We start from the raw sequence: 18,799 nt of genomic DNA on the forward strand, positions 1-18,799 counted from the left end.
CCATCCAGCGGTGCTCTTTCTCCTGTCCGAGGTTTTCATTGTTGTGAGCATTTCTGTTGAGGATTGGCAGTGGGGGTGGGGTGGAGGGGTATTTGGTTTTTATTCCCCCATCTGCTGGGTGTTTGCAGCAGGTTTTGGTCATTTCACAAGACCCTGGGACACTGTGACCGTCATAAATATGAATCAGTTGCCAAACATCTGAATGTAAATCACAAGACCCTGGAGATGCTGCAACAGTCCAGCTGATCGGCGCTTCTTCTGGGCTCAGCAGAAGCGCCAGGATCAGTGCTGCTTTCCAGCTAATTGGTGCTTCTTCAGGGCTCAGCAGAAGCACCAGGATCTCCTCCGCTGAGCCCTGACAGCCCTGCAGCTCCAGCCATCTCTCGCTCAGGCTTGTGCGGTGCTGCCACTGGTTCAGCTCATTCCCCTCCCCCGCTACCACTTTTCTAGGATGGTCGTGTACCACCTGCCAGATGCCAATGTACCACAGGTGGTACCCATACCACTGGTTGAAGAGCCCTGTTCTAGAGATATACCTCCTCTCTTCTAGCAGCCTGCTTGTGTAGCTTTATGTTGCGATTTAATGAGATATTCCACCTCAGTAAAGAAAGAAAATTCTTATTCATTATACCAAAGCTATTGGTGAGTTTTCAAACGGNCCTTCTCTTCATTAAACTAGACATACCCAATTCCAGCAACCATTCTGTATATGTTTTAGCCTCCAGTCCCCTAATCATTTTTGTTGTTCTTCTCTACACTTTTTCTAGAGTGTGAACATCTTTTTATATTGTGGCAACCAAAACTGGATGCAATATTCCAAGTGTGGCCTTACCAAGGCATTATAAAGAGGTATTAATATTTCACATGATCTTGATTCTATCCCTCTATTAATGTACCCTAGGACTGTGTTGGCTTTTTTGGCAGCTGCAGCACACTGCTGGCTCATATTTAAGTAATTATCCATTAGGACTCCAAGATTGCTCTCATAGTAATACTATTATGTTATTCTGCAACTACTGTATATCACTGTTCCATCAATCAAATGGGAACATAAAGGCTCTGAGGAATAACAACCAAGGACCAGGGAGGTTTATTATTGCTATAATGTACAATGGTCAATTGGAATGGATTTTCCTACCATGATATGATGTTCAGACTGCAAATCAGACAGCATTAGCTCAGTGGGGGCAGGCATTGTGTATTCTTATCCTCAAGACATGGTGAGAAAGCTTGAGCAAACTGGTCATTTGGGCCAGCCCACCCTCTCCTCCCTCTTAACTAACAGATGCACACAGATGGTATAAACTTTGTTATTAAGAGACATCTTGCTTTACATGAATATATGTTTAGTGGTCCACTACTTTAAGCCCACACAAGCATCACCTCCCAATTTTTTAAATCATGCAATCCCTAGTATTCTGCATAAGAGGTGATTACAACAGTAATCATATAAATTAATGTAATAAATAAATGCATGAAAAAGCACAATAGGGCATCTCCAAGGGAGGCTACAGCAGGCCTCACAAGTTGAGGGTCTTTTTGCAATAAATAGAATGATATCATGAATTAAAACTTTTATTTCAAAGAAATAAAGTTAGTTGATTAAAAAAATTAATATCGGTCTTAGAGTTCTCTACTCAGTATTGCCATTGACTGAGTCTCTGATATTAATGGACATAAAACAATGGTGGTACAAGTCTCATTTACATAGAATCCAATGAAAGGAATCTATATTCTACTGTCTTTTCCCTACAATATTAGGTTGTTATTGAACTCTGGTCTCTAACATTTCCCCCCAAAATCCTGCCATCCATCCCTAACATAAGTACTATGATGTTAACCATTCTAGATAAAATATCATTGGTTGTAACATTCAATCATTTCATTCTAATGTGTATGAGATCAGGGCTACACATTACTTCTTTCATCTCTGTCAAGTCATGATCCTAGAAGTGGACATGGCTAGGATGAAAAAAGGTAGGCAGAACTCATTAATTTTGTTGTACAATAGTTCAGTCACTTTATGACTGGATGGATGTCATTTCTCCAGGATTGTCCTCCATTATCTGCTGATCTGAGTATTGATAAGCTCCTCCTTGAGTCATCAATGATCATATGTGGCTACCCTGGCATCTGTCAACCTCTCCAATCAAATTTGTTCATTCGTTCGTTCGTTCATTCATTCTTTGATTCATTCATTCAGTTTATAGGGCTATTTCAGAATTTTGACACTGGGCAGTTAACAACAATGGAAAATACTATAAAATAATTTAAACAACACATATATCACCAGTAGCAGAAGTAAAAACAGAACATTACCATTGCATAAGCTCTGTCATGCATCTGGATCCTCAAGCTCATGGACAAAACCCTCTTTTTAAGACGTTGTAAAAAGCCAGCAAATCAGGACCAATATAATCCCTAGAGGGTTGATGTCCCAAAGGGCGAACCCCATGGCAGAGAAAGCTTTCTTCCTGGGCTCCACCAGATGCCAATCCTCAATACTGTATTTTTTTAAATAATAATTTTATTAAATGCATTCCGTAATATTGTAGAAAGTCCTAGTGCATGCATCTCCTACCAAACGCAATGGCATGGGTAGGCATAATTGGGGAGAAATGTCACTCAAATAAGATAATAAATAAAAGAATTTTATTGTTAATACAATTTAATATTATTATGTTAACAATATCCAACTTTTATTGGATTATTCACTTGTACTTTATTAAATATAAATATTGTAAGAAAAAAAATAATTTAAATATATTCCAAATGATCTCTCCTTTCATTTAAATTCACATATTACATACATTCACTTACTCACTTATATTCATACAAACTTTGGTGTTAACTTCCAGTGTTTGTGTTCAGCGTCTGCTTGGTTGCTTTGAAAAACATAGGTTTTAATTACGCTACCTGTCTATATCAATTAATTAAGTTTTAAAACACTTTAATTTGATATACCTGTATTTCTAAACCACCCAATAACTACCGTTCTCTTGGGAGGCGGGGGTGAACAAAACTTCTAAAAATATACTATTTAAAATAAAATATAAACTTTAAAAGATAACGATACTAGCATTATATAGATTTTAATATAATACTGTAAATATAGCTTGTCCTTAATATATTGTTACAGATTTACCTTTACTTTATCTTGTTTGGTGTGGCTTTTACATAGTGCAGGGTGAACTCCAGCAGCAGTTGCAGTCTTCCTTGAATTGTTTAAAAGAGGCTTAATGGCTTAATGGCTGGATGACTGGCTGAATGTTGATAGAGTTTCTGGCTATTGATGCTGTAGCTTGCATAAGGCAGGAAGTGCCACAGAGGATGTTAGAAGTTCTGATCTGAGTAAGAATACTTGGTTAGCTCAACCACATCAGCCTCTGACATTGTGATGGTTCCATTATTCAGACAATACTAAAGCTTTGGTTGATACCTTTGAATTTTACAGTTCCATTTTGTATAAACTTTCCCATGCCAAGTTAAAACAAGAAAATAATGCTCATATCAAAATATTTATATTTTCTGAGTCCATTCATTTAGTGTATTCTTCTCCAAACTGGGGAACATGATTTTGACTTTAACTCAGAGGGCTTTAAACTGGGGAAGAGGTTGCTGGTTGGGAAAGTGCCATGCTTGCTTTTATCTGATTTTGAAACTCAAAATAAAGCCCTCACTTTTCCTCTTTGAGACAGACTGTTGATTGTTGTTAGGCCGAAAGAGTGAAGATAAGGCTTTGGTAGATTTCTGAGCTAAGAAACCTGGGATATGAGTCTCTTTCCATATGCAGATAAACAATTTTTTGAGCCTCATCGAAACAACACTGAGTTGGTTCCTGAATCTTCAAGGTAATACCTTCTCTTACTGGACTGTCAATATTAATCTGAAAAAAAAGAAAGTAGCTTTTATTTTACTTTTAAAGAAGGCAAGAAACTGGACCTAGTAGGTAGCTAAAGAATGTACAAAAAATGAGCATCAAGAAAGATGTCGTAACAATTATTTATTTGTCTGGGTATGGCTACCCAACTTGCAAATAACTGGGATAACTTGCACACAGTTAAAAGCGTAAAAACCAGAGAAATCAATAGAAAAACACACAAAACACCACAATTCAGAATAACCAAAGCCAAATCAAATGTATTCCAATACGAAATCATATCAGGATGGGCTCAGAACTAAAGGTCAGGCCCACTGCTTTACCAAAGACCAACAAATATACAAGCCAGTGTGGTCTAGGGGTTATGGCTAAGGTGACACAAATAGGTGTCATGGAAGATCACTGGATGACTTGAAGCCAGTTATTCACAGCCCAATTTCCCTCACAGGTTTGTTGTATACAAAAAATAAATTCTTAATGTGGGTACTGTGGTACAGAGGTACTGTGTATGCTGACTATAATTCCTAAAGGAAACTGGGTATATAACTTTGATAAATAAGTAGTCTGTTCTGTTAAAAAAAATGTGTGGATGCATGAAAATGTAATATGACATGGAGATATGATTGCCATTCTTTTATAATTTTACTTCTGTTATTTTTTTCCCCTATAACATGGCTTCTCTGGGAAGCCTACTGATGGACTAGTGAGATTCTTAGACTAATCTAACCAGCTTGCTTTATCTTGTCTCATAGTTCAAATAATTCCAGTATTCTAATGAAAGTTGCAAAAGGATCAGGAGGAGAATAAATATTACACTACCTAAATAAATGTGAAACAACTATAGTATTTAATATACCATTAATTCATTTACTTTTACATAATGTATTTATTTATAAAGGTGGCCTTCTAGACCAGGGCTTTTCAACCTTTTCACCCATTGTACCACTTTTAGGATATGGCAACATCCGAGTATCACCAGTCGCTTAGCAAGGTGTCAAAAACTTGATGACCCCCCCCCCAAAAAAGAAAAAAAGTGATAAAGTACAAATAGTCCTCGACTTACAACAGCTCACTTAGTGACTGTTCAAAGTTACAATGGCACTGAAAAGGGTGCCCTCCAAGCCACAGCCAAGCAAGACACCTGCCTAACCATCCAGCGGTGCTCTTTCTCCTGTCCGAGGTTTTCATTGTTGTGAGCATTTCTGGTGAGGATTGGCAGTGGGGGTGGGGTGGAGGGGTATTTGGTTTTTATTCCCCCATCTGCTGGGTGGTTGCAGCAGGTTTTGGTCACTTCACAAGACCCTGGGACACTGTGACCATCATAAATATGAATCAGTTGCCAAACATCTGAATGTAAATCACAAGACCCTGGAGATGCTGCAACATTCCAGCTGATCGGCGCTTCTTCTGGGCTCAGCAGAAGCTCCAGGATCAGTGCTGCTTTCCAGCTAATTGGTGCTTCTTCAGGGCTCAGCAGAAGCACCAGGATCTCCTCCGCTGAGCCCTGACAGCCCTGCAGCTCCAGCCATCTCTCGCTCAGGCTTGTGCAGTGCTGCCACTGGTTCAGCTCATTCCCCTCCCCCGCTACCACTTTTCTAGGATGGTCGCGTACCACCTGCCAGATGCCAATGTACCACAGGTGGTACCCATACCACTGGTTGAAGAGCCCTGTTCTAGAGATATACCTCCTCTCTTCTAGCAGCCTGCTTGTGTAGCTTTATGTTGCGATTTAATGAGATATTCCACCTCAGTAAAGAAAGAAAATTCTTATTCATTATACCAAAGCTATTGGTGAGTTTTCAAACGGCAATACCAAGCTGTCCACTTGGAGAAATTATTTAAAATTCTCAACATCCATGAAAGCATTCACACATTTCTTTGCAAAACAAGAGAAATTATATTGCATTCCTCTCCAAATTGATTAATTTACCTCTTTTGGAGCCTGGGGTTGGATATATTCTTTAAAAAGTTTCTGTGCCTCCGATATTCTTTTCCTCTGTGATAAAATCTTCTTATACTTTTCACAAGCCAACCAGAATTCCATGTTCTCATCACTATATTCGCTCTTCAGGTAGGACTTGTAGACAATTGGCCCATCTGAAAACAATGTAAATCAAACATTGATTTGCAAACCATATTGGAAGTAATGATAATGATTGTTATGTTTATTCTCTGTATGAGGGATCATTTTCCGAGGTTCTGAGATTACAACAGGAAGTGAACATTATTTCTACAGATAACTATCTATTTTGTTTTCCCTTCCATTTACCGTAATATGCAGTATTCATGGAGATATTTTTCATTTTACTCAGTATTCTCATTCTCAAGGACCTGTGACTCTATAGTTTATAACTTCCAACTAGTCTATCTACAATCATGGTAGTATAGGAGATTTTGGGGTGTTCTAATACAAATACAGCTTCCCAGCTGGCTGTAGCAGGACTAGAACTAAGTCTCTCAATAGGACCTTAGATCAGGAGTGTCAAACTCGCAATGTCATGTGATGTGTCATGACGTATCATGACTTTTTTTCCATTGCCGGCAATGGGATGGGCGCGGTTTCGGCTTGACACCCCTGCCTATTTGCCTGCCCCCCCTTCTGTTTAGTAGTGACATTCACCATTCAGCAGAGGAAAAATTTTAAAAAAAGAAACTGATATTTAATATATAATACCAGTCTGGAAAATCCTAAGGACGTAAGCAAATGAGCCAATGTGCTCAAAAGAAGGTCAAACAGTCTCTTACCCAGGGTAAGAAAAAGAAAAATAAGCAAAAGATTGTGAATGTTATTTCTAAATATAGATCGTATTCTTGAAACACAGCAGTTGCTGAAATCCTTTGTTATTGCTTCTTAAGTTCCTTCAATAAATACTGAAGAAAATCTTGGATGCTTCGTGAGCTTGGCTAAGAGGTTTAGTCCTGGGATGAAGCCTGACACTGCCAATGCCTGTCAAGAGCCTCCCCGGCCTCTGTTTTTAGATGAGAATGAGTTAGAAAGCACTAAAGAGTGTGAAAGTTAAAAAAAAGAGGCTGAGAGAGATAAATTCAGAGTGATTGGGTGGTAGAATAGGTGATGGGGGATACCTACGAGCACAGAGTGAGTGAGAGAGTGAGACGGAACGTGACAGAAGAACAAGTAAAAGATAAATAAATGAGAGAACATGCCAGTGATAGAGGGAAAGAGGGAGAATGTAAAAGAGTTAATCATAGATAATCTGGGGTGAGGGTGGGGGTGGGGGTGGGGGTGGAGGATCCAGTGTTGATTCTTGTGATCAGTGGACATGTGAAGTTTTCTCAGTAAAGCAGAAAAGGCAGAAATCCCCCACTCATCCTGAAAATCAAGTTCCAACAGATGGTTCGACTGCTAATCTAGTCATTTGATGAAATTCACCTCATCCCACACAATACATTATGGAGAGCAATTGGTAGATGTTTTTCAGCAAATTTGCATTTTGTTGACTTTGAGAATTATACCATATATGGAAAGACCTAAATTCTGTAAAAAATTAATGCAGGTTTTTTTTAAAACTGGCATTCCTTTTTTAAAAGTTTTCAATTGCTTCTTTTGAACTGGAAGCAATGATATTTGCATTAACAAGATCATTTTCTGTGGGGAACACTTGCATTTTAGACAGATTGGGTATGATAGCATATAACAAACTGAGAAGAGGAATAATGTGTAATGTCCTTGGCAGAGCTTCATTGGTAAGAATTCCCCAGTGAAAAATAATTATGTTAGGTTGCCATTAATCAGCTTGAAACTCTGACATCCCTTTGACCCACCAGCTGGTAAATTTCTACTGTATCTTCAGCTAAACCATTGGGAAAAAAGGCACTTTGGGTCTTCCTCTCCTGTTTTACTGGGACCTTCCTAATCAGATTTGGAAAGATGGCTAAGCTCACCATTCTAGACATTAGTCAGAATTTGCCCAGCCCAACCCAGCCCACCCCAGCCTAACCCACTATCACTTTAGGGACATGTGATTGGTGGAAATCCACCAATTGGTGCATTTTCATTTGCCCTGCAGTAAACTGTGAGGATAGCATTACTGCCCAACCTTGTTAATGAGGCAGAGTTGACATCATTAAATAGAGGGATAAGATTTTTGTTGGTATACTTCATGCTGCCTCATGGATTGGCACACAGCATGTTAAGTTGGCTATTTGAATATGTCCTATGCCAGTGATGGTGAACTTTTTAGAGACTGAGTGCCCAAACTGCAACCCAAAACCCACTTATGCATCATTGGGTGCCAGGAGGGTGTGGCCCATTGGTTGGGTGTGGCCAATTGGTTGGGTGTGGCCCATTGGGTGGGCATGGGTGCAGTGGTAATGACAGACTGGGTGGGACTAAAAAGTTCAATCAATCAATTCCAACTTTGCAAGATCATTTTTTTCCCGCAAGAAGTTGAAATTGACTGATTGAACCTTTTTTTTTTTTTTGCACACGGCGGCAGAGGCCTAAGTGAAAAGGTTTTATAAAACCCAGCTGAAGGCCTAGGACTGGGGCGATGGCGCACGTGCCCACATAGAGGGCTCTGAGTGCCGCCTCTGGCACCCGTGCCATAGGTTCGCCACCACTGTCCTATGCCATAAATATCCTTTACTTATTCCCATCCCATCTTACTCTACTGATTAATAATGATGTCTTTACTCACATTTAGTAGCCATAAGTTTTTCGAAAGACTGAGACCACTGAAGTACTTCTTCCAGACTTATTCTTTGAGAAGCAAGGACAGGGAGAGAAAACACAAAGTTAGAGCAGCCAGTAATCACAGTTTCATAATTAGCTTTAATAAAATCTGAGACTAAGGATATTGAAGATTTATCTTTATGGTTTGCTGAACATCCCCAAATACTGCCTACAGTTGTTTTCTGGTATTTTCAAGCTAGAGAAAAAATAATGCTAGCTTTAATGAATATTTCACATGGCAGAGAATACATCTGTATTTTTAGACAAATTAAATAATCAGTTAAAATAATTACAATAGCTGTAATATTACTGCATATGGGCCTGCCTATCAAGAAAGGATAGGCCAGCACATCTGAGTTTCAGAAGTGTGGATAAAAATTAGATGGCAACAAGTAGATACAGAAATTTTTAATTGTTTTGCTCCTCAGAGATTGAATCCTTAAGGAAGCAGTTTGTATAACTGGGTTCCTACATGATGGAACCTCCAATTCCAATACTGAGGCAGAATATTATTTGTATTTTGTTTTAGAAGTTGCCTGGAAAATCTTGTTATTCTTAGGGTATTTTGTCTATGTGTAAAATGATTGAATGAATGAATGACATCATCAATAAAAGTAGACATACTTAATAGAAAATAAGTGCCACTGAACTTACTGCAATATTAGGACCTATTTTACTTAAGCCTCCTTTGTTCAGAATTTGAAATATTCATGTTTCAAATCCTCCTATGTAATTTACAATATTTCTTTGTAGTGAAAAATCATACCTGCTTTTGAACTATGTATTTAGTCATTCTTGCTCAACAGGAGCACTTGGAAATATACCAGTTGGTATATACTGTACCAACCATTTTCAATGGTGAAAAAAGTAAGGTTCTACATTTAGGCAAGAAAAACCAAATGTACAGGTATAGTATAGGGGGTACCTTGCTCATTAGTAGTAACTGTGAGAGGGAGCTCGGAGTCCTAGATTATATCACTTAAATATGAGCCAGCAGTGTGCTGCAGCTGCCAAAAAAGCCAACACAGTGCTGGGCTGCATTAACAGAGGGATAGAATCAAGATCACGTGAAGTATTAATACCACTTTACAATGCCTTAGTAAGGCCACACTTGGAATACTGCATCCAGTTTTGGTCACCATGATGTAAAAAAGATGCTGAGACTCTAGAAAGNGGTTGCTGGAATTGGGTATGTCTAGTTTAACGAAGAGAAGGACGAGGGGGGATATAATAGCAGTGTTCCAATATCTCAGGGGCTGCCACAAAGAAGAGGGTGTCAAGCTATTTTCCAAGGCACCTGAAGGCAGGACAAGAAGCAACGGATGGAAACTGATCAAGGAGAGAAGCAACTTAGAACTTAGGAGAAACTTCCTGACAGTTAGAACAATTAACCAATGGAACAACCTGCCTCCAGAAGCGGTGAATGCTCCAACACTGGAAGTTTTTAAGAAGAGACTGGACAGCCATTTGTCTGAAATGGTGTAGGGTTCCTGTCTGAGCAGGGGATTGGACTCGATGATCTCCATGGTCCCTTCCAACTTTATTATTATTACTATTATTACTAAATATGCCAATAAGCAACCCAATCAACTTTAAAAATAGACCCAGAGAGTTGATTGGCACCTGTTCCTAGGCAAGTAGGATCGTGGACATTACATTAGAAATTATATTAGAAAGAAACTACTGAAAGGAAGAGTAGTACAAAAATAACAAAATGTAGCACTTGAAATTATAATGTTATATTATGCTACAAAGTACTACAGAGTAAACTATTTTCGTAATTATTGAAATGGCTAGAGATCATTATGGATTTCCACTGTTCATAATTGGGAAGTGAAGTAACTGATTTTTTCACATTAAAGAAATAGAATAGAATAGAGCTGGAAGGGACCTTGGAGGTCTTCTAGTCCAGCCTCCTGCTCAAGCAGGAGAGCCTATACCATTTCAATGGAAGAGATTAGCTCTCCTAGACTGCCATGTGCTGGGATACAAAATAGAGGCATTTGTTTTCATCTTCTCCTTTGACCTGTTACCACCACCCAGACACTCACAAAATCAACTTCATTATTTTGAACTTTAATAGTAATCCATTCTTGATTAAAAGTAAAATTGGCTTCTGGATGTTAAGGCCAAATAAAATATTCATAAACCAGCTCGTCTGTTTGTAGGGTTTTATAGGCTTGCTAATTTATAATCTCTTTCACTATTTTTATTGGACAACATGAATAGATATGTATGTACATATGTCTGTTTCTGTGTTATGCTAGTAGCCCTCCTGGGCCTATAATCATTTATTAACAATCAAATGAGGCCATCTTTGCTGACGATATAATCTAGGTTATGTTTGTTTAGTACCCAGATGGTATTTAGGACCATCAAAATGGCAATAAAAGGTGTGCAGCTTTTTAATTGTCCAGAATTCATCAGGCAAAACATTAACCAAAGAGAAAAAAGAGGGGAGAAGAGAGTGTAAACTTGTTAGGTTAACTGGTTCAAGTCATGTGGTTTATAGTTCAAAGTCCCAGGGATTCCTATATTTATCATATGACAAAAATACTCCTCCCCACACATGCAAACAACAGATTGCCTTTGTGGTTTACAACTGGTAGGGGAATATTTTTTTCATTATCCTTAAATTCCCAATTTAAATTATACTAAGAAGAATAACAAATGTCTGCATTTTTAAATCCCACCTTAGACTGACTTTGAACGACTGAGCACTGTCAGCAGATAAAAGAAAGCATGACAGTCATAACTGTACAGTCAAAGCCCTGTTTGTGTGTATTTCTGTGGGTAGTAGAGATGGTATCCTATTTGTTCAATGAAACTTCCCTTCCCTGATCTATTGTATTCCCAAACAATCTAGAGCAAATTAAAGTGAAAGGATGAAGGGTTATGAATGAGATTGGGGAAGTAATTTATGGAGAGATATCATTCTATCAGTGGACATACACAACTGGATTCAATTTGAATATCAGTAGCCCTTTCATAACTGCTGAGTGTATGTCACTGAATTCTCTGAAGGAGACAACAGATCCATAATAACAATGAGCTCACACCATTTTCATCCACTGCTTTTTACTTATCATCTATAGCACGGGTGTCAAATTCGCCACGTCACGTGACGTGTTGTGACATATCTTGTCTATTCTCAAAAGGTTTAAACTTTATTCATGCTTATGCATATACATCTTTTTACATTCTTCAGTGAAGATTAAGTTAGGCTGAGAAATGTTCAAAATGTTCAAAATCAATAATGACCTTCATGGCTAAAAGATTTGGTCTTAACTTTCTTCTGTTCTAAATGTTCTCATCACTACACCATACTGGCTCTCTGCATGGAAAACCTTCTGTTCCATCAATGGCATTTATGTTTAAAATTTCTCCATTTAAAACAAAAAAAAGAACTACAACATTAGTTCCCACCCTTGCAAAACAGGCCCTCCCAAAATTAATGTTGTAATAATATATTAATCAGTATTCAACTAGAGGGAATAATATGTGTATAAGGTGGGGGTTTTTTATCAGCTTTTTTAATGCTTTGACTTGTATTTTGTGGTGGGGTTTTTTTTGTCCTCTTGGATTTTTTTTTTTTAGTTTTGCATTTTGTATTTTAACTTTGTTCTGAATAAAATAAAAATACATATGAAAAACAAACCAAAAACCAAAACCAAAAATAACTACTTACCTCTAAACTACACTCTGAATTTTGACTGGGCCCCTGGATAGGATTTGACCCAAAGTTTCCTCCTATTGTTATTGCTTCCAAAATTGTATATACTGTACAGTACATGGAGGCAGACAAGTAGTATGTGATGCTCACTCTTGGGAAACTGAAAATTCCTGGTTTCCTCCTTTACCCTTTGTTCTGTAAATAAGGATTCTTGTTGATTGGTTTGTACTTACTTGGAAATGGCTCTGTTTGTGCCATCTCTGAATAAACTGCAAAGCCAACAGATGCTGTGATTCATAATCCTGGATGAAGAAAACAAAAATATTTAAGTACTCTATTCAAGGGACATTGGTAAGATGCAGGTAAGATGATAATGCTTATGTATTGATGCAACTTTAGGTCATCCTCCAGACAAAACAAACCAGTTTTCATCCCGGCTTACCTTGAGCTCGTTACATATGGATCGAGTTAATATCCTGATTATCAGCTATCTTTCAATCCCTGCAAGATTATACCCTTTCCTCTTTGTCATCCCATATGCCTGGGGCAGTTTCCTAGAATATCTGCATGACAAAAGCTTCCTAAATTCCTCATAACCTGTCTGTTCTATGAAGCCTCAGCCTCAAGTCTCAAATTTCCACACGTAACTGCACCTAAGTTTAAGATTTAGCATGTCCCTATATAACATGCATCAATTTCCCTTTTTCTTTTGTTTTGCTCAATTGAATTTTAGATTCCCTGATGCCAGTTCCCTTTTAGTGCATCTGCATCATGGAGCACCATGCATATTGACATCGTTATCATCATTACCACCACCACCATCATCCATGAAGTATCTTTTCTTATTGTGTTGCACTCCTGTGCCCTTGTTTCTGTTAATTAAGATGTGCTAAATCTAATAGAACTTTTGGAAATATATTGAGGAGGATTGTTCCTTTTCTTTGCGGAGAAGCAATTCAAGGAGAAACCAGCATCTTTGCTGCCCCTGTGTGGACTCCTCTGACAATGCTTTCCTATGTCCTCTGACAATGTTTACTACAAATAGATACAGTCAGAGGACCTAAGCTGACTAAGCTGAGGTGCGAAAAACTAATATACAATAGTCAGTTATGCTGGGAAGAGGTGCCCTTTAGATGTGATTGGATAGACTTCTGCAGGTGTCCATCTGTGATATCCATCTGTGGTTTCTAGATTATTGGAAATGTACTCCCTAAACCATAATGTCTTAATTCCAGAACTAGTTTTATGATTATTTATAGTGGAATAGCTGCAACTGGGTGTTCTGAAAAAGAGCAAATTTTCAATTATTTAACTCACTATTGTATATTTACTGCCATGAAGAAGGAGAAGAGAGTGATAGTGGCGAATATCTGTAGCTCGGATATAGTTTGAGGGTAGAAGTTCGTTCTCCATGCTTGTCGATTGGTTTCTGACCGTTTCATTACCAGGCTAGGTAACATCTTCAGGAGAAGCGACTGTGCAATGATTTACCTCATACCAAAATAAATTGTTTGGAATTGAGGTCCTATTTTTTTTTTTTTGACATGGCTGGTAATGGAAGTCAATTGTTACTTGATCTCAGACTTCAAACTGTAATAGGCACATCAAGTTCAGTGGTTCTTTCAGATTTCAAGGAAGTGGCTAAGTACTATAATCTTTACTTTACTGTCAGCAAATTCATAAAGGAATTAAATACATAAACTATTTCTCCTGAAAATTCAGAACCCTGGAATGCTCTATTCAGGGCTTCTAACCATACTCAATAATCATGTTTGTATATTTGCTTGTTTGTTTTTATTTGACATACATGCTCTAGCTTTCATTGTATCTAAGATGAGTAGTTTTTCAGTCTAAGAGATATCTTCGTGGAGCCTTCTTCTCAGTTCCTCAAAAATGAGCCCTAAGCTTTACAAAGTTGTGAAGCAATCAGCCAGAGTCTGTTAAACAAAAGACCGCTTTATGCTTTTTAACAAATATGACTTCTCTTAATAAAATCATCTGCTCTTTTTCAAATCATTTTTTAAAAAGGTTTACCTTCTTTTGCAAAATTCAACATTCAGTAAGGAGGGAATTCTCTAATTGTAAGTCATGGCCTCTGGGGAGGTTGCAAGCAAGCTAATGGGGAGTCACAACTATGTATGTGATTTAAATTTTGATGAGGCTTGTGCACACAAAGCAGAAGTACTATCAGATCTTCCTGTTTTCGCTAGACAAATCTTGCATACAAAATAAACTGTAAAATGTCAGCACTTGAATAGGAAGCGTAAACCATCCATCACTCTCAACAGCAGTTGACTTCTCACATGGCATTTGTCCATCAAAGTGTGTGTACAGTTGTTAGTGAAGTTCAGTATTTTTATACACTATTGTTAATTTCTAGACTTCCAAGACAGAAACATTTCTGTTACCTGGTTAAAAAAAAAAGCTAAAGATAATCTATTTACGAATAGTGCTGATAAAACAAATTTAAGCCAAGAAAGTATGAATATGGTATATATTTTAGTAAGTAATATATTCATATCTTGCCCATTCTAGCAATAATAGAATCAATTTTATTTATGGGGCGAGGGGTGTTACACAATTTCATTTATCATTGGATTGAAGATGAAAAGTTTGAAAATCCCTGCCATAAGGATTGGATTAATTCAACTATATTTCTATCTGCATTGAGGGATTATCCTGAGTGTCAGTAGGGAGTATCAAAGAAACCTGTTACACTTGTACATAAGTGTTTCTTAAAACGAAAAGACTCTTCCATGCATTTTGAATTCTTATGTTCACTAAAATGTTTACTTTTAGAATGTATAAACCTGGAAACCAAAAACACCCACTCATTGAGAAGTCTATTTTGCTTTGCTTTCTTTTTCTTTCTTTCTTTCTTTCTTTCTTTCTTTCTTTCTTTCTTTCTTTCTTTCTTTCTTTCTTTCTTTTTTTGCATTTTCATGAATCATTGCATTGGACATGCTCCCTCAATGAAAGAGAAAAACAGAGAAGCTAATTCATGCAGAGATGCAGCAAAATGGATTTCATGAAAGAAGGTAATTGGTGCATTTTGTTCCAAGCACACCTAAGGAAGAAATGCTGTACTTGCTATGTCCTATATTATCTTGGAAGAATACCAAGTAATGCAGCATGCATTTATTTGTAAATTACTGTGGCTTATATGCTGCACTATTACAAAACCTCTGAGTGGTTAATAAATAACAGCGTGAACATTTAAATGTGAAAACTCATCAACATGATCAAGGCTCTGATGTGCTACCTTTCAGGTGATTTGATCCTGTAAATGAATTTTCCCATGAAGGCAAGATTGTTGAGTCTTTCAACATTGTCAAGGACTCTTCCAATGATTGTGAAATCTTATTTGGGTTGTAATTAGTAGATATACGGTATAGCTAGATATTAACGAACATACCTATTTCCTTTTTTAAAAAATGGTGAAAGCAAATAAAGCTGTTATTAAGTTTATTTTAGATTTGCTCTTCATTCAAAAATGTTTCAGCCACAGGGCACTTCAGTTCTAGGCACAAATGAGATTCACGCCTTTAATATATTCCTCTCTCCCATCCACCAAAAAATATTAAACTTGGACTATCTTAGATATTTCAGTCTCAGAAATATAATACCTTATATTATCTTATATCTTAATGTAAGGCCTTAATTTTTCACCTTTACCAAATTTGCATTATACAATTGCACAACAATGGACTTATTTTAGTTACAGATATTCCATTATAACTATATGTATCTTAACCACAGTTTTCTTCTAATCTGGGAAAGCGTATGAAGAAATCCTTCAGAGCATGGCTCATATCCACTGATTCAGAGTTAATAGCTAAAAACTAATAAATCAAATGATAGACACTCATTAATTACCCTTAATGATTGTTGAACAGAAATGATTTTCTAAAAGTTTGAACTAATAGTATTCCCATTCTTTCTGCCTCTCATCAGGCCATTTATTCTTGTACAGAAATTGCAACAAAAATCCACCCCTTTGGCAGAATTAGGTTAATAGGCTACTGGGTGTTTTTATTAGAAGCACAAACACGTGATGCTGCATGTAACAATAAAATATTTCAAACTGAGGAGATCCTATTAAAATGATGCTGTATTTACATTTCTAGACTCTTTTGGAATAGTACAGTAGCTGTTTTTAAAATCCCCTGGCAGTTAGGTATAGGCTAATTGCTTACTTACCACAATATCCTGCAGATTTTGAGGAGGAGTTTATTGTGATGGTTGAGGAAATTATTTGCTTCTATTTATAATCAGAAATATGCCAAAATCTGACCTTGATTAGTAGTTTTTGACTTGCAGAGGATGCAGCATTGGGGATCTGCTTCTGGAAAAGAGCAAGATCTTGTATTAATGTGTCCTTCTTGGTGTTACTGAAAGTAGTAAGCGCTTCCCTTCTGCTTTTGGGGAGTTGTCATCTTCATGTGTTTACATTTAAACGTTGCTTGTGGTTAGTGGGAAGTTCTTTTTATTTTAAAAAAATGTGGAAGAAAGTTCCACCAGCCTTCAGAGATTCATTGATAAGATGATGTTTGTTCTGTCACTTGTAGGATATCTTTACTGATTGACTGAAGCTACATTAATTTTTTTTTTTTGAAGAAGTTATGAACAATGACTGCAATTAGCAGATAAGGCTGTCATTTTGTGACTAAGTTTCCAGTGATACTTATCAAGTGACACTTCTCTTCTTCAACTACAAGCCCTCATTTGAAAAGTGATGAGGAATTAGATATAGGTCAAAGCCACCTTCTTTCTATAATGAAACAGCCATAACATGTGATCAATTATTAAAATATGCTTTTGGCGAAGTCCTTTTATTTGCAATATTCTGCTCTGAGTTAAGTCACTGCATCTTGTAACTGAAGTTTTGGCTGAATCTGATGTATAGTATACTTTAATGTCAGTTGCTAGGGAACAGTGGAAAAGGGCTATGACTCTTGCATCCTGCTTGTGAGTTTCCAGGATACAGTATGTTTTAGGGATAGACAATCAAATGCCCTTGAATATTTCCAGAATGGTTTACTGCTTATGGTGCTAGCAGGAACTGTTAGGAGTTCAGAAATAAATTTTCTTACCCATTTCCGGAAACTATAGAGGAGAAAGGAAGTTCAATGTAGCAATGTGAAATGAAAGGATACCACTGTGCGCATTTTTATTTGCATGCAATTGTATTATGTAGATTGAAAGTTGTCTGCTCTGACATTTCAATCATTATAAAAATCTCTTTTCTGGGAATCCCTATCAGATAAAGTGAAATACATTTTGGGTAGTCACATATAGTAGAAAAGAAGAGGAAAGCATTACAGCATAAAATTGTATGCATACTAATTATACATGTAACATCAGCAGAAATATTATACATGGGTAATAATAATATAAATAAATCTGGAGTGGAGAAAACTTTGTTAATGTGATCTAGGATCTGTGCAACTTCTCATTCAGCTATCTAGCAACCAACTGTTGATACAGACCTATAGACTTTTGCTTTCCTACTTTTGATTCTCTGTTTCTGAATCAGGCATAGATTACAAGCCCTTTTATAAGAATTGCCTTCAAGAAAAGCAGTTCAAATATATATTGTCTTCTACCAAGTAGGATTCACAGATGGATGGGGAAGAGAACCCAACTGTGCTGAAATAATTTTGCAACATTGCTCTAGAATGCTTTCTCTAGGGTCTCATTGCCTGAAATCATTGAAAAAGACAAAATCTTGAAAAAAACAAAATATTCATAACATGTTAAATAGTAACATACAACCAGTGGTGGGATTCAAATATGTGAACAACCAGTTCTCTGTGTGGATGACACTTCCGGAAGTCCATTCTGGGCCTGGGTAACAGAAAATTAGCTACCGGTTCTGCCAAAGTGGTGTGAACCGGCTGAATCCCATCACTGAATACAACACACTTTCTGCAAGACTTTGTATATCTGATGGAGCAGCTTTTTAGATTTCTGTCATTTTATCTTTCTTGTTTTATTATCATTGTATTTAGTGTCTCTATTTAGGTTAAGGCTGTTTGCGACCCTTGGATTTTTTTGGGAATTTTTTTTGTTTTGTTTTTTGTTTTGGTTGAGTAGTGATGGAGGAGTTGGAAGGAACAAATATAACTTAAACCTGAAGCATGCATGCATGCAAACAAGCAGGCAGTAAAATTTAAGTGTGGTTAATTAAGATGAAATATTTGGTGAGGTGGATATTTTTCTTGCAAACTTCTTAGGTTTTGCAGATTTTTAATAAACCCCAGCTTGCATCATTACTTTCTGGGCTGCTGCTGATTCTTTGCTAATATTTCCTTCTTTTAAATCTTTCTTCCTCTTGCTACACATGGACGACCTGCTCCCAGCAAAGAGCGAATGGGCTGATGTTTCATAGTTCCAAAAGCATTATGTTTCACTGCAAGAACTCATGTTGGATGCATTGTAACAATTTTAATGAATGAGGATGTTGCTTTCTTAGTTTTTGTTAATAAACAGTACAAGCATTTTAATCTGATGTTGGCAGCATGAAGATCCATAAGCAGCAGCAGCAGCAGCA

General features: G+C 37.2%; 1 protein-coding gene across 1 annotated transcript; it reads right to left on the minus strand.

The window, feature by feature from the left end:
- Window positions 1-3,636: 3,636 nt before the first annotated feature.
- On the minus strand, window positions 3,637-16,643 carry RGS13 (regulator of G protein signaling 13). The gene is made up of 5 exons (XM_015818639.1): window positions 16,447-16,643; window positions 12,480-12,548; window positions 8,539-8,600; window positions 5,811-5,977; window positions 3,637-3,886 (listed from the first exon to the last, which is right to left on the minus strand). Exons 2-5 carry the CDS (start codon window positions 12,542-12,544, stop codon window positions 3,713-3,715), a joined length of 468 nt encoding a protein of 155 aa, XP_015674125.1. The 5' UTR covers window positions 12,545-12,548; window positions 16,447-16,643; the 3' UTR covers window positions 3,637-3,712.
- Between the last annotated feature and the right edge of the window lie 2,156 nt (window positions 16,644-18,799).

This window comes from Protobothrops mucrosquamatus, unplaced genomic scaffold (genome assembly GCF_001527695.2).
Source record: "Protobothrops mucrosquamatus isolate PMUCROS unplaced genomic scaffold, P.Mucros_1.0 scaffold774, whole genome shotgun sequence".
Classification (NCBI taxonomy): domain Eukaryota; kingdom Metazoa; phylum Chordata; class Lepidosauria; order Squamata; family Viperidae; genus Protobothrops; species Protobothrops mucrosquamatus.

Coding starts and splice junctions, on each gene's coding strand:
- RGS13 (XM_015818639.1), bottom strand. CDS start 12,544: ATGAATCACAGCATCTGTTGGCTTTGCAGTTTATTCAGAGATGGCACA. Junction 8,601..12,479: donor ACAAACAGAGCCATTTCCAA/GTAAGTACAAAC, acceptor TGCTTCTCAAAG/AATAAGTCTGGAAGAAGTAC. Junction 3,887..5,810: donor AACCCCAGGCTCCAAAAGAG/GTAAATTAATCA, acceptor CTTTTTTTTCAG/ATTAATATTGACAGTCCAGT.